This window comes from Balaenoptera musculus, chromosome 20 (assembly GCF_009873245.2).
Source record: "Balaenoptera musculus isolate JJ_BM4_2016_0621 chromosome 20, mBalMus1.pri.v3, whole genome shotgun sequence".
Taxonomy (NCBI): domain Eukaryota; kingdom Metazoa; phylum Chordata; class Mammalia; order Artiodactyla; family Balaenopteridae; genus Balaenoptera; species Balaenoptera musculus.
This window is the reverse complement of record NC_045804.1, coordinates 1,002,611-1,016,569: the sequence shown is the minus strand read 5'-3', so window position 1 is coordinate 1,016,569 and position 13,959 is coordinate 1,002,611. Positions and strand designations below refer to the sequence as shown.

Sequence of the window (13,959 nt, the reverse complement as noted above, 5' to 3'; positions counted from 1 at the left end):
GAATGAAATAAAGGTGCTGAGATGAGACAGTGCTTCCAGAGAGGCTGTTTCCCTGCAGGCTGCAATTACTCTCTTCCTCACTGACTTGCCACCTGCACAGGGTCTGCTTTCTCTTACACGGACTATTACTGTAGCCTCATCTTCCTTATTTTCCTGCTTCCTGTTTCTTGTTACTCAAGCTGATGATATCCTCACTCCCGCCAGGATAATCTCCCTAAAGAACAGCTCAAGCACCGTGAAATCCTAGGCTACCTCGGGGTCAGGCAAGGCAGTCTCCTGCAGGCAGTCCTCCAAAGCCACTCAGCCACGTAAGGACGGGCCTTGGGCCGGAAGGCTTCCTTACTGAGAGATGAAGAGCCCACAAAGCCGGGGCTGGGCTGATCACCTCGTGTGCGAATATCCTTCCCTTCAGCTCAAAGAATGCTCTTTTGTCTTGGCTTGAAGTGTGCACATCACAGGGCACCTGTCCAACCCCACTGTTTTCTGTCCTCACAGGGAGGGGACGGAGTCTCTCTAGGGAGCACAGGAGGGGCAGGCAAACTGCCCTGTGTCTTGTGTCAGCAGACAAGAGAGACCCAGTGCCCCGGGGACAGACGCCCACCGCAGAAGCTGACCTTCTCTGCCTCTTTCTGTGCAAGTGAAGTTTGTTCCACTCAGTGCTTGACTGCAGTGTATTCTTGGTGACTCCATTACTAAGATGCAGTTGGCAGAAATGTTTGGGCTTCTATTCCTGGTGCCTGGCATTGTGATGATCTTTGCTTTCCTCCAGATAGCGATGCTGAAAACTTGGCCTCTGTGCACCGGTGTCGAATCGAATCTCGGAGATAGAGTTTTGGGTGAAGTAGAAAAGAATAGCTTTATACCTTTGCCAGGCAAAGGGGGGACACAGCGGGCTCATGCCCTAAAGAACTGTGTGTCCCAACCCAAGGGGATTGGCGAGGAGTTTTATAGCAATGGCTCAAGGGCGGGGTTTCTGATAAGGGTCAGGGTGTGTGCAGGGCCTGCACTCCTTTAATCTGGTCTCAGATGGTCTCCTGATGAGCTTCAAGGTTATCAAACTGTGACCTTCCCTCTGGAACATCTTCCATTTGGTTGGGGTTTTAGTTCTGCAGAAGAACTTAAAGATACTGTTGTGTGTATCCCTGGAGGGGGAACCAGGAGCCTGCCCCAAGGCTGCACCATTGTTTCTTGGCCGCAGCTCCCTTGTCTCTGCATCCCCTCCCTTCCCTGATTAGCAACTCTTCGAATCTGCCCTTTGGGACTAGGGAAGGTCATGGAGGCAACAAACAGGGGACAGAAAGGCTTCTGTGCCCGGGAGCCTCACAGGGTCCTGCGCGGTTTCAATAGTTGGAGTCGTCCCCAGGAATCAGTAACCAGGGCACAGTGCTTTACTCTCTTTGGATGGGTAACCAGTGCACAGTAACCTGCTCTGACATTAGGAATCAACATATATGTGCGAAAATCAGATTCAAGTTTACAAAAACAGACTGATAAATTAAACGTGGAAAACGAATCTATGAATTTCATGTGAATTTCCACAGTAAGAAAACATGAAGCACATTGAAAATGTAATATAACCTTTCATGGAAAATACCTTGTACTTTCATTTAAAATATCCTAATTTTACACTTACTAGAAAGCTGTATTTTGTAGTCTGTATTCTACTGACCTCCTAATACCCTCTCCTAAAATGCTGTGGCAGGGTGTCCTTCCATTCTAGGTGAGAAAAATTCTCACCTGTTAAAAAAAAAAACGGAATATAAACCTTATCACCTATCGATTTATTATAAGAAATACATAAAAGGTTTTTCTGGTCAAAACCCCAAAATAATTAGAGTTCAGGTATTTCCAGAAACTGTCTGAGTTCACAGCCTGCCCCACCCGGTGCTAAGTGATTTGAGACAAGTTGAAACTCCTCAAGACTCTGAGGAGTTGCTGGACTCAGTTATTTTAGAATATGTAAAATGCAGAGAAAATTTTTAAAATCCCATATGCTCCCAATTAAAGATAACCATCATCAATGTTTGTAATTCTTCCTTCGAAAATCTTTATTGGTTTCTTTTGTCTTTACTATTGTTTTAAGATACAAAAGTAACATATAATATTCTTATTGGAGAAGATTCAAACTATACAGAAATATAAAGAGGAAACCATGGACATCACCCCAACACGTTGGTATATATGTATTTCCAGGCCCCTTTCAGCACATTTGCACACACACACGTGCGTGTGCACGCACACACAGAATCTGTTTTCAAATTCATCCTTGTATCAAAGTTAAAACATCAGACAGTCAACCTGGAAGCAACATATCAGGGCTACATTAGCTCAGGTCTCCACAAAATGCCAAAACACATCTTAATATTATGATTTCAGCTTTCACTGAGGGTCAGAATGAGAAGTGGCCAGTTAGCATTTTCTGCAAAATAACTATTGAAGATCCTGTCCCTTATTACTTATTCCTTTTGGTCAGAAAAAAATCAATCATGATAATTTCCTTCTGAAATTTGGTGCCATGAGGGATCTTTCTGAGATGATGGAAATGTTCTAAAATTGAACTATGGTGATCATTGCACAACTCTAAATTTACTAAAACTCAGTGAGCTGCATGCTTAAACTGAGTAAATTCTATGGGGTGATAACTAAATCTCAATAAAGCTGTTAAAAAAAAAAACTGTGCCAGGAAAAGATTACTTCTTCTGACGAACTTGTTTGTATCCTTTATAAGATAATGAGAAATAAAATAATAAGTGCTAATATACATATACAACAAGCACTGTTCGAAGTGCTTTATATTAAACATTCTAAGCCTCCTAACAATCTTAGGAGGAAGATATTATTATTATCCTCATGTTACAGTTGTAAATACTAATCACACAGATTGAGCACCGTGCCCAAGGTCACACAGCTAGTGATTTGAGCTGGAATTTGGACCCGTGGTAACTGGATCCAGAGTCCATGCTCTTAATGTACACTAAACTCAAATGTCTCCCAAAACCACCTGAAAGAGTTCAGGTCAAGGGAAATCTAGAGTTTAAATACAGAAATAATTTTACTGCTGGTACAATAATATCCACCCTTCTTTACATGCTTATGATACATTTTAATTTCAATTATATGTTAACATTTGCTTATACTGTAAACCATTTCAGTCTGTTTTAGAAATACAGATATTTTATGTTGTTTCTTTTAATAAGTTCACTGTATCTATGTATTATAAGTACGGGAACTATTTACTTGCTGAAATAAACTCTAATAAAAATTACTGTTATTGACGTAGAGAATGGACTCGAGGACACGGGGAGTGGGAAGGGTAAGCTGGGACGAAGTGAGAGAGTGGCATGGACATATACACACTACCAAATGTAAAATAGTTAGCTAGCGGGAAGCAGCCGCATAGCACAGGGAGATCAGCTCGGTGCTTTGTGACCACCTAGAGGGGTGGGATGGGGAGGGTGGGAGGGAGACGCAAGAGGGAGGAGATATGGGGATATATGTACGCATATGGCTGATTCCGTGTGTTATACAGCAGAAACTAACACACCACTGTAAAGCAATTATACTCCAATAAAGATGTTAAAAAAAAAACAGTGACAGCATTCAAGCTGGTAAGGAAGCAGAGCAGCAGCACCACTCCCGCATAACCAATGGGAAACACAACGGCGCAGCAACTACAAAACCGTTGGGCAGTTTCTTATACAACTAAACATGCAGTTCCTATACAATTCAGCAATTCTGCTCCTGGGCATTTATCCCAGAGAAATGGAAACACATGTTCACATGTACACAATCTTCATAGCAGCTTTATTCATAATAGAAAATACTAAAAACATCCAATATTCTTCAGTGGTTTACTGGTAAAAACTAAACAAAACAGAAACAAAACATACAAACAAAAAACTGCTGTATCCATACAACTGCTTATTAGGCAATAAAAAGATGTAAACAACTGATACAATGACTTCCATGAATCTCAGGAGAACTATGCTGAGTGATAAAAGTCAATCCCAAGGGGTTACATACTGTGTGATTCCCTATATATGATTCTTTTGCATAACATTTTTTTTTAATTGAAGAAAATAGAGATTGAGAACAAATTACTATTAGTCAGTGAATCTCAAGACAGGAAGGTCAAGATGGGGAGAGGGTAGGAAGGATACGGTTATGTTTATAAAAGGGCAATACGGGCAATACAAGGGATCTTTGTTGTGACAGAACTGTGATGTTGGATATACCAGTCTACAACTCTGATAAAATTGCCTAGAACTAAGCACACACACACACGTGCACACATGTGCAAGCACATAGATGAGTACATGTAAAACCAAGGAAATCTGAACAAGATGGGTTAATTATGTCAATGTCACTTTCCTAGTTATGATATTGTACTACAGATTTTCAAGTTGTTACCAATGGGGAAACTGGATAAAGTGTACACAAGATCTCTTTGTATTATTTCTTACAATTGCATGTTAACCTAAAATTATTTCAAAACAAAAAGTTTAATAAAAATGAAAAAAACATTAGTGTTATTTACTTTTCCTCTATTCACCTATTATTTAAATGATATGATCCTGGAAGCATTTAAAACTCACAGTGCTATTTGGAATCAGAACTATAAAAAATCAGTAGCATTCTAAAAAATTCTGGATAGAAATTCCATGATGAAAATAAGACTTTGTATTTAAATCCCTAAGATTTTTTTTCTCCAAAAGGAAAAGTTGAGTAGCTGTAAAGACATTCTATTAGGTCAGCCTCTGGAAGAAAAAACACTGATTTTCATTCTGCATACAGGAACAGAGAAAAAAATTACTCAGAGGAGGAACACGGTGCACTTTGAACATATGAGTCGATGGTAACCAGCTGAGGGAGAGCCAGATGGCAGTAAGATGAGGAGGAGGCCCTCAGGCGAGTGAGTTTCAAAAAGGATGTTACGGACACAGAAGGTCAAGCAGACTGCTTCTGGACCTCCTGTAAGTTACTATCGGAACTCCTGAAACAGTGGCTGGAACACTTCATTGTTTTTCCCACATTACAAAGTGTCTCCTTTTACAAACAATGCATCGCTCAATAGGAGGCAAAATACTTATTTTACACTAAGTAAATAAAATAAAATCAAGAATATCTCATGTTACCAAGTGAAGCAGGGAAAACGCACCGACCGTCGCCCGGGGTCCCTGTGGAAGTGCCCTGCGCTCTGTGGGGACCAACACCCAGTGTCCTGCACTAATACACTGACGTCGTGGGCTATTCAACAGGAAAGCTGTGCAGCCACGTGCTGTGGCCACAGCAGAGGCCTTGGCTGCTTTCTTAGGCACTTTATACTCAGTACCAACAAAGTTCCGCGAACAAAATAGATGTTGGGAGGAATTAATAAATGAGTTTGATTAAAATGACATATTAAGGCATTAAATGGCTACAGAAGTATAAACAAAACAAGTGATACCTGCAAGAGTTTTACATTCTTCATTCAAAAGTAAACAGTATGACCAAAAGTACAGAGTTTAAAATCCACATCCCAAACTGTATGAAACTTCAAACCCAGAATATACAACTCCCTATGTATTTTAAGCTTCACAACACATACCCTAATAGACAGTCAAAATACACACTTAATATAAAAGAACCAACTTGTGATAGTTAAGTAACACAAATTCCTTGCAAACTGTCGGTTTCAAAAACAGGATCTAGCTGTAGAGTGGCACGGAGGCAGACGGGAACAAAGCGAGGCATATCATGTTGTGTGTGGAAAGATTCAACATTAAAAGATGTCAGTTCTTCCTTCGTTGAACTACATCTGTTCAGCAACATTAACAAAAAGACTAATGGTTTTTCTTTTTTAACTAGACAAGCTAATTATAAATCTCCAATGGAAAAATATAAACAAGAAAAAAAGGAAGATTCTGAAAAAGCACAGAGTAACAGGATACGAAGTCTGACTAGACACTAAACATTACCTTTAAACGGTAGAAATCAGCAGAGTGTGGGACTGGCACAAGCATATTCAGATCTCTCAAACAGAACCAGAAGTCTAGACCCAAGTCCAATGATAAAGGTTCTGTAGCAGAACTCCGATGAGGGAAAGGCTAGATCATTAAATTAATGATGTTGAAATGACTGGGTAACCATTTGACAAAAAGCAAAAACAGCAGGATCCATATCTCCCAACCTACACTGGATACATTCCAAATGGGTCACAGATTTAAATGTTAAAATCAAACCATATATGTACTAGGAGAAAAATGGAAACATTTTCATCATGTGTTCATCTATAAAGAATTAGTGAAATAAAGTACATCAAATACACAAAACAGAATGGGGAAGCTCTTTATGTCCTTACATGAAATAACCTCCAAGATATGTTAAGTGAAAAAAATCAGGATATAGGTAGTACATAAGGGGAAGAGATAGTGGGGAAAGAGTATCGATGCTTCCATATGAAAGGATACACAGGGAATTGGTTAACACTGCTCCTTCCCAAGAGGAAAAATGTATAGCGAGAGGGCTCCTATGGAAGGGGACTTTTCCCTGTATGCTCATTTTTCCTATCTTTCATATTTCAAACCACAAAACTCTATTACCTAGCTTTAAAAAGTTATTTTTAAAAACTGTAAGGGTACAATAAGCCACTGTTTCACTTTTCCTTATATTTATTGACAGCAAAGTCTAAGTGAGAGCAAACTTAACAGACATTTCTAAATATTTATATAATCAAATATCTCATATATCTCCATTTTGTATATTATATAAATTGGCAAAAAGTCAGCTAAACATATGTTTCAGGGTTATAAAGTAATTGTGACAAAAATTCAAGATAATGATTTAAAAGGGGACTCATAAAATATCCAGTTTTCATGAGACACCTCCTATTACCAAAAATGCATGTTTGTTTGTTTTAGTAACATCAAAGCCTCTGGCCTGAGAGGTTAGGGCCCAGATTTAAATTTGCCTCATCTCTCTGTATTTTTTTAAACCCAGTAAAAGTTTTATTTGTGGTGGATACATTCAGACACAGTCACGTATACATGTACATGTATATGTTAGCAACTACAACAGAAAGAATATGTTTTAGTTAAACAAGGGCTTGCTTCCTGTAGGGTCATTCATAACCATATCATCTAAAGACCGATTTTGTAACATGTTCTAGTGAAATTACCATTACTCACTTTCAGTACTAACTGAAAAACAGAAAGCTTATATATATTAGTGTCAGAGTAGAAATATTTATGATGTTTACAATTGACAATACAAAAAAAGTTAAAATGGATCGGAATAAATGTTTCAAGACAGTTTTGTATTTTACTGCCAGAGAGGAGTTTGAAAAAGGTATCAGTCAAAAAGATGGGGCTTCCCTGGTGGTGCATTACTTAAGGATCCACCTGCCAATGCAGGGGACACGGGTTTGAGCTCTGATCCGGGGAGATCCCACATGCCGCAAAGCAACTAAACCCATGTGCTGCAACTACTGAGCCTGCGCTCTAGAGCCCGTGAGCCACAATTACTGAAGCCCACGTGCCACAACTACTGAAGCCCACGTGCCTAGAGCCCATGCTCCACAACAAGAGAAGCCACAGCAATGAGAAGCCCACGCACCACAACGAAGAGTAGCCCCCGCTCACCACAGCTAGAGAAAGCCTGCGTGCAGCAACGAAGACCCAACGCAGCCAAAAATAAATAAAATAAAAATAAATTTTTTACAAAAAGATGACTTTGGAATGTCTCATTGAATGCTTTAAAATAGTCAATTTATACAACATCTCAGAACAATGCTTTATTATTTTTATAGCACCAAAAACTTAGAAATCAAATTTGGTAAACATATAAATACCAAAAAAAGGGATTAAACCAAATCTATACTATCTACATCTGTTGTTCATAGGTTTTAATTCCTCCAAAAAAATAACACACTTTTTCAGTGTTAGTCCTTCAAAGAGTTACACCAAGTTATTTTATTACCTATGGTAATTTTCCACTCAGTACTATGTTTCCCATTTACTTTAATTACCTATCTTTGAAAAATGAACACATAAAATTCATACCATTTACAGTTATAGTTTCAGATAATTTTCAGTTACTGGAGGTTATTAAAATATTTTCTGCAACAAAAATGAAATAGGAAGCAAAAAACTGTTTAGGATATGTGTAGAATAAAAATTGTAAGTAGTAGCACAATAATATTAAACTGTTCTTTTTTTTCTGAAAAACAGTAACAAGTAGGCAAATTAGTTTTAGGAGTTACATTTACAGTGAGTGCTAACTTCAAATCAGTGTCCCTCTTAAATACCAGTAGGATCTTAAGTATCAACTTGAGCTCTAAACCAAAGATTGAGTTGAATCCACTTACGTATTTATATGTACATTAATTCACATGTTAATTCCAGCTCTCTGACATCCTCCACTATACATTCAACAACCCTACTGAGTGAAAGAATGAATGAATAAATGAATGAATACTACCACATTCTAAAAGTGAGATTTTTTTCACCTTTGTGTATATTTTTATTACAGAAAAAAATTGCTAATAATCATGGCAAATTTCCATGTCATATACCTGTCTTTTAGAAAAATGGAATTGTCTCTGGACCAACTGGGTCTAACACTATTCTTAGATTGAAAAGCAGTAGCAGTTGCCCCAGAATATTTTCCTCTGGGAAAACAGCCAGGTTGTACTGTTTACTTTGAAGTTCAGACCACACAATAACTTATGCTGCTATTTTCAGACCAGATTGCTCCTGCTATACCAGGTGCTATATTGTTAAGGTCATACCAACATTTAGTGTCAATGAAGACATCATCTACACAAGGAATGGAAGAAACAGATCCACAGGGGAATGTTATTAACAATCTAAACTAGCTTTTTTTAACTCCAAGTAAAATTTGGTATTTTGGTAAAGACCTCTAAAGCCTTAAATAGATTATGTTGCATATAGCAACTACAGAGGCTTCAGGGTTTTTTCACCGTCCACCGGTGAACATTAAAAGACCATGCTGTTTTACACATCGACTCCCAATTCCCCAACTGCAAACAGTCTTTCTTATTCCAATTGCACTTATGTCAACAACTTGATACCTAACACTCCAGGGACTTCAAATGCCTACCCTGGACTATAAAATTGTTAAGAACAGGGTTATGTCTTGAGCTATAGTTTCTAAACCTTCGAATTCCTTTCGTATGATAATACAGTATATAGACACTGTAGGTACTAAACAAATATCTGTTGATTTCCTGTTATTTGAAGGAATTACCTCTTCCTTTATGGATATAAAATACACATCAACAAGCTAATGGAAAAAGTATAAAGAAATTACAAAAAAAAAAGAGACAAGGTAGAACAAAAAAGAAACGAAAGTGTGGTAACTTGAATATATGAAGAAAGTTGTGAATCAACATTTTAAGGAGGAAAAAAAATGAATTAATGAGGGATAAAGGGAGGGCATCCCATCCATAAAGCAAGAATGCCCTAGTTGTGTCACTATTCAAGTTGGGGTGTAAAATACAGTTATCTGGCTTAATGTTTAATGGACATTACAGTTCTCCTCTAATTTCACCTAATTCATATGTGGTGATGTGAACAAATAAGCACCAATCCTCGTATAGATAAGAAACTGATATCCTGTGATGTCACAGCACGTAGATTATTTTAAGATGTCCTATTCAGCAACCCTTTCAGGACATTTTACTAACAAGCAGAGTGAAGGAGAGGGAACCGTTATGCAGTCTTCCCAGGAAGAATTTGATACGAGGTTTCTTTGATCCTAGATATTCTTTTTGGCCTTTCTCTAAATTATTCCTCTTTGGAGGTTTGGAAAAGCACAAAAAATGGAATTTGCTGATTCACTGGGAGTTCACTAGATATACTGTGCCCAAGTAAGCTTCCCTTCCTAAATCACTTTCTTGGGGCAGGAACCCTATTGACTTTTATCCTGTGAAAGTTCTCATCACTCTGGACTGTAAGTGCCGAAGTGCATGAATATCCTCCCAACTGGACTGTAATACAGGTCCTCCGGGAAGGAGTCAGACATTGCCTGAAACATGCTGAGAACGCAACAGCTATTAAGTAAATCAATGTTCTCCAGCCAAAAACTGCAGGATAATACCTAGCGATAAGTAGGGCCTAATCGACTTAGCAAATGAATGGAAAAGACAAATAAAATATAACATTTTAATGTGTATGTTTACGTACCATAAGACAAAACCTTTGCTAAACAATGCCTGTATAGTAGTCCATTTTTAAATATAACAACTGAAACATTTCATTACCCAAATTCCTCCCAAAGAAGCTACAGAGGAATTTCTAAATGTCCTAGATCTAAATCTTATTGTTGTTATTGTTGTTTTTAAATCTGTTTTCATTTAAGAGGAAGAAAGCATCTGAAACCACTAAGTTGTCTTTCTTACCTTCCTATTGTTTAAAAACAGCTGAACTGATATTTTTCCTTTACTGGCTAGTAATAAAATTCTGAAAATAGAGATTGATGATAGAAAACTGACTCAAGCTAAACCACAGCACAGCTATGATAAAAATATTATAATGTTTGGGTTTTAGTTACTTAATTTGGCTCACAGTTTAGAATAAGAGTATTTCTTTTAATTAACTATATTACAATTTTACTCACTTCAAAGCCTCCTCAAATTTATGGATTTTCTTTTGAGCATCTTCTTTTTCTTTACCAAGTTCAGTCTGCAAGTCATGAACCTGCCGTGACAAAGATGTAAAATTTACTAAAAGACAAGTCAAGTTTACTCAAAGGAGAAATACAATGAAACAGTAATCTTAAATCTATTTTTAATATAAAACTAGATTTAGATTTTTCAAGATAGAGGCTTGGTTAACCATAATCGTTTACCATAGAATTATTTTAATAGTATTCTTCCAGTAATAATTTTCTGGTCAAAGGTAATCATTGTTTAAATGTACCTGCATGTGGATTCCCTGTAAAATAAACTGGTATGTAAAAAATTCAAAAAGGGAGGAATCACTTTGGAATTTTTTTAACATTACGTATTAACCAAAGGAAAGTAATCCAACAAGACACAGGAGAATACAATAAATAATGTGTCTATATTCCCCAAAAACATACAGGTTATGATGAAACAGTCTTCCACTTCTGGGAATGATCTATATAACCATCTACCGAGTTTGGGGGGAAGTCCCCCCACCCTGAGAATCTCTTTACTAAATGTGGCATCCTCTGAACAGGTGGGATGGCAGCAAGAATAATGAGGGTCAAATGAATATTCCTCTTCACAGAAAGCTCTTCGTATGCAAATGCAGATAAGCATACCCAACATGGACCCATTATATGGATCTAAAAATCGGAAAAGGAAACTGCTACAGCTGGAGGGAAGGGGAGAGTAAAACAGCAGCTATGGTCCCACAGAGGAGACAACTGAGGGTGCAGAGCCCAGCTGGAAGGTAAGGGAGCTCAAGTCACTTAGCGGGTGGGGGGTCCCGGGCACAACCTGCTGGCAATCCAGGTGAGGCGGGCAGTGCGTCTGGTGGGCACAGGAGATGGGAGAGGAGTGAGAAGAACGAAGTCAACAAAACGCACACACACACCCCCCACATAGTCACAAACCTTTTCAAACACTGAATCAGTGCTCCTCAAAAATACCTGTATTTAGTTAGCTATTTATTCGTTTGGACAGAGAACTATTTAGCTCAAAAATTCTATGTTCTTTGGCCTTTTCCTATTATAATTCTCTTATATTTTTTTCCTTTGGTGTTTTAGTAAAATAGATAAATAAATAAAATCAACTGCCTGTAAAGTGAAAGAGTGAGGATAGAGAGGAGCTCTTCCATGACAATATTTGATCAAAAGTGCCTACTGGCTGCTGTGACGGCGATCACCAAGGTGTAAATTATCTCCATTTCCACCTCAGCCTTTTCTTTCCTTATGATACCTGTTTCTCCTTCATGGACATCATGTCTTCTGGGATTCTACTGATGAATTTCTTAACGTTTTCTTTTGAAGAAACTCCTTTCTCTGAGTCGCCTGTATCGCGCTCTCCTCCCTTTGCTCCACAATATTTCTTCCACAGACCCCATTTTGGCTTCTTCCTCTTACTCATTCTTAAACAGAGTGTTATCTGTTCAGATTTGGTGCTTGACAAAAAAAACAACAAATGCGGGGGGCATACCCCTGCTCCTGTCCACGTGCCCTAGGGAGGCCTCCTCAGAGCTGCAGGGAGACCCCGGAGGGGGGGGGTTCCCCTCACCCCAGACTAGGTCTCGGGTCCTCCGAAACCACACAGCACACGGACGCCTCACGGGAGCCGCGATCAGAGTCGCTGTCAAGTCAGCGCCCGACACGCTGGCCTCCAGCCGGCTGCACTAGCAGGGGTTCCCCTCGATTTCCTGCTCGGTTTTCTTCTGGGACTCAGGACTCTCTGCACGCCAGCGTAATTGAGATTTACCCCCTTCGGTGGAAATGTCAAAAACTGAACCAACTTTGAGAAAAATCGATTAAGGTTACACGGTGATTACGATCGCGAGCTCTGGAGCCAGACTGCACAGGCTTCGCGCCTTCGCAAGCTACTCGAGACTCTGTGCCTCAGTCGCCTCTTTGGAAAATGAGGACGGAAATCAGGATGAGCACGCTTTTCAAAACTTGTGACGGGTTAGTAAGTGGCTCCAGGTGAAGCTCTTAGAACGAACAATACTGGGGACATGACAAATGCTCAGCTGTGTTAATTATCATCGCCTCCTCAGACTGAATACTCTACACACAAACATTTTCTCAAAACTTCAAGGTCATTATGAACACCCAAAACCACAATACAGCATGCCACATAATGGAATTCCCTGTGGACTATTTGCCCTTTCAGAAAACGGATCCTGAATTGCTAAGAATTTTGAGTTCTTGTAAGCACTTTTTACCACTCACGATTCAATCTTAACCTTGGTCAAGTTCTAGCTGCCACTTCCTGATTGTCTTGTGCTACCCAAGCACCTTGATCTAATTTATCGCTTCTCAACTACTAGGACCATTTCTAAAGCAGGAATGAGACTATCTGGGTGGGAGAATGAGAGCCTTCCCTCTGAGTGAAACATGCATGTGTCAACGCACAGGCTTCTGAGCTGGTGGCTCCTCAAAGCGAAAAGCTGTTTCTCATTTATTTTTATATCCTCGGCACTCAGCACAACACTTGGCCCGCACTAGAATAGTCAATAAATGCTGTTCTGGGTTTTCTTTTTGCTTATTTGTTCTTAATTGAATATATTTGTTTTGAATGCTAAGGGACTCCTGGGGTTATACTTTTAGTTTTTACCTATATTCCAGATAGCTGGGGGTAATAGCAATAATGCTACCACCAACCTTTGCTTCTGAATGTACTAATGGCAGTGGGAAATAAGCCTTAAACTGACTTGCTTACAATCCTTTCCCTACTATATAGTTAGCATCAGAAATGAATTTTAATAATTTAAATAATGAAAACACAAACCAGATAGACAGAGATACAGCATATATTCTCCAACATGGGCGTTTGCTGTAAATGAGTGAGTCAGGTAGCCAGAAGCACATTTATCGAGCATTTAGTAAAGGTAGATTTCATTCCCTTGCACCCTAAGAAGTTAAGTTATCAAGAAAGGTGTGCTTGTATAAACAAGAAAGAGGTTTGCTATGTGCAAGGAAACAGACTGTGGCAGACATCACAGCATAAAGAAGAGCGTGGAACCGCGGCCAACTCATACACGGACCAGCCGACGGCCCCACGGCGTCTCGCAACCACACTGCCCACTCTGCTTCTCACCACGACAAATACGGGGCATTGCGCGCCATGATTTCTATAGATCATCTCACTGCACAATTTCATTTTTTAAAACTTCACTCAAGACACCTGTCCTCTTAGAGAAAATTAGGCCTGTAGTAGTTGGAAAACACTATGCAATACACATAAAACTGTGTAAATTTTAATTTTTTTAAACTTAATTAAAAGAATTATATATAAATACT

The 13,959-nt window shown here is 38.9% G+C and overlaps 1 protein-coding gene across 1 annotated transcript in view; it reads right to left on the bottom strand.

The window, feature by feature from the left end:
- CEP112 (centrosomal protein 112) overlaps positions 1–13,959 on the bottom strand; it is a 437,864-nt gene that overhangs the window by 296,816 nt on the left and 127,089 nt on the right. The window contains exon 17 of the mRNA XM_036835732.1: positions 10,618–10,697. Coding sequence (XP_036691627.1) covers positions 10,618–10,697 — 80 coding nt within the window. The remainder of the gene's footprint in view (positions 1–10,617; positions 10,698–13,959) is intronic.